Here is a 1,738-nt window from a genome sequence, read left to right as displayed (position 1 = left end):
CATCAACAGTCACTATTATCACCACCCTCCTCACCCTCACCATCCTCATCACATCATCACCAGGGCAGCCCCATAATTATCACCATTGTCATTACCTTCCTGACCACCCCTCCGGCCTCCCCCCCCGCCACACCCAGCCACCACCATTACCATCACCGTTATTTTTCCTCCCTGGTCATGAGATGGGCAACTGCCTCCCAGGCCTTTCTCACCAATCTGCAGCAAAATATTGGGGCCCTGTGGGTGGAGCACCCCCTCCTTTCTCTGTCCCCCCCAGTCCACCTCATCTCGCTACTTCAAGAGAGGCCAGGTATGGGGACCCCAGGTAGCAAAATCTAACCCAGCTCCAAAGGTGTAGAGGAACCCCTAGGACAGTTTCCTGGGAACCTAACTTCAGCAGTGACTGGCTGGGTGGTGGTGTTGAAGTGGCCGGGTCATCTCTGCTTTGGCCTGTATCAGTGTGACATCGGCAGATTCCTGATAAGACTCAGCAGACATAGTGGCTGGAAAAATACTTTATAAACTGTAAAATGAATGACAAGGGGCAAGGTGATCCTCATGCACATGGAAGTAATGATTAATCAGTTTAGAGAGGTTCTTCAACACGTGGGAGGCATCCTTATAAAGATGCGAAAGTGAAAGTGAAGTCGCTTAGTCATTTCTGACTCTTTGTGACCCCGTAGACTATGGCCTACCAGGCTCCTCTGTCCATGGGATTCTCCAGGCAAGAATACTGGAGTGGGTTGTTATTTCCTTCTCCAGGGGATCTTCCCAACCCAGGGATTGAACCCAGGTCTCCCACATTGGAGGCAGATGCTTTAACCTCTGAGCCACCAGGAAAGCCTATAAAGATGGGAGGGGTCCCCAAATAGATGAGTAGGGTTGTTGTTCAAGTGGGAAGAATCCTTCTACACTTATAAAGACATGTGGGTACACACTCCAGAGTGGTCTGTACACAGACATGTGGGTACGCACTCCACTGTGGTCTGTACACAGTCATGCGGGTACGCACCCTGGAATGGTCTGTACATAGACCTGTGGGTACGCACTCTGGAGTGGTCTGTACACAGTCATGTGAGTACTCACTCTGGAGTGGTCTGTACACAGACATGAGGGTACACACTCTGGAGTGGTCTGTACACAGTCATGTGAGTACTCACTCTGAAGTGGTCTGTACACAGACCTGCGGGTACATACCCTGGAATGGTCTGTACACAGATGTGTGGGTACGCACCCCGGAGTGGTCTGTACACAGACCTGTGGGGACGCACCCCGGAGTGGTCTGTACACAGACATGAGGGTATGGTACGCACTCCGGAGTGGTCTGTACACAGTCATGCGGGTACGCACTCCGGAGTGGTCTGTACACAGTCAGGTCGGTAGGCACTCCAGAGTGGTCTATACACATAGGGAGGTTTGTGTAGAGAAGCTGTGTCCTTATACAGACTTGAGTGGGAGAAGGTTTTTCACCCAAATGGGTTACAGGTGAGAATACGCTCATAGCAGTGAGGAATTTTACTGATGCAACAGACCATTCTTGGTAACTGATCCTTATTTGTAAAACGCTGTGCAAATACTGGCGACCTAGATACGAAGGTTCTTCCTGAAGATAAAGGGATCGTGGAGCTGTAGGGTGATACGACAGTACGCGCGGCCCTCTGCTGGATGTCGCTGTTCAGCCCAGCCCTGTCGGGCGCCTCCGGGAGCGAAGCGGTGCAGAGCGCGGGCCGCAGGTGGC

General features: G+C 52.0%; 1 protein-coding gene across 1 annotated transcript in view; it reads left to right on the top strand.

The window, feature by feature from the left end:
- Positions 1–63: 63 nt before the first annotated feature.
- Positions 64–1,738, top strand: part of TTYH1 (tweety family member 1) — a gene marked incomplete at its 5' end in the record, with an annotated part of 15,469 nt that continues 13,794 nt past the window's right edge. The window contains 2 exons of the mRNA XM_010841367.1: positions 64–186; positions 278–310. Of these exons, the coding sequence (XP_010839669.1) occupies positions 64–186; positions 278–310 (156 nt within the window). The remainder of the gene's footprint in view (positions 187–277; positions 311–1,738) is intronic.

The sequence above is a fragment of the Bison bison genome, unplaced genomic scaffold (assembly GCF_000754665.1).
Source record: "Bison bison bison isolate TAMUID 2011002044 unplaced genomic scaffold, Bison_UMD1.0 scf7180017847012, whole genome shotgun sequence".
Taxonomy (NCBI): domain Eukaryota; kingdom Metazoa; phylum Chordata; class Mammalia; order Artiodactyla; family Bovidae; genus Bison; species Bison bison.
Note: the sequence above shows the minus strand (reverse complement) of the source record. Positions and strands in the feature narration are given on the sequence as shown.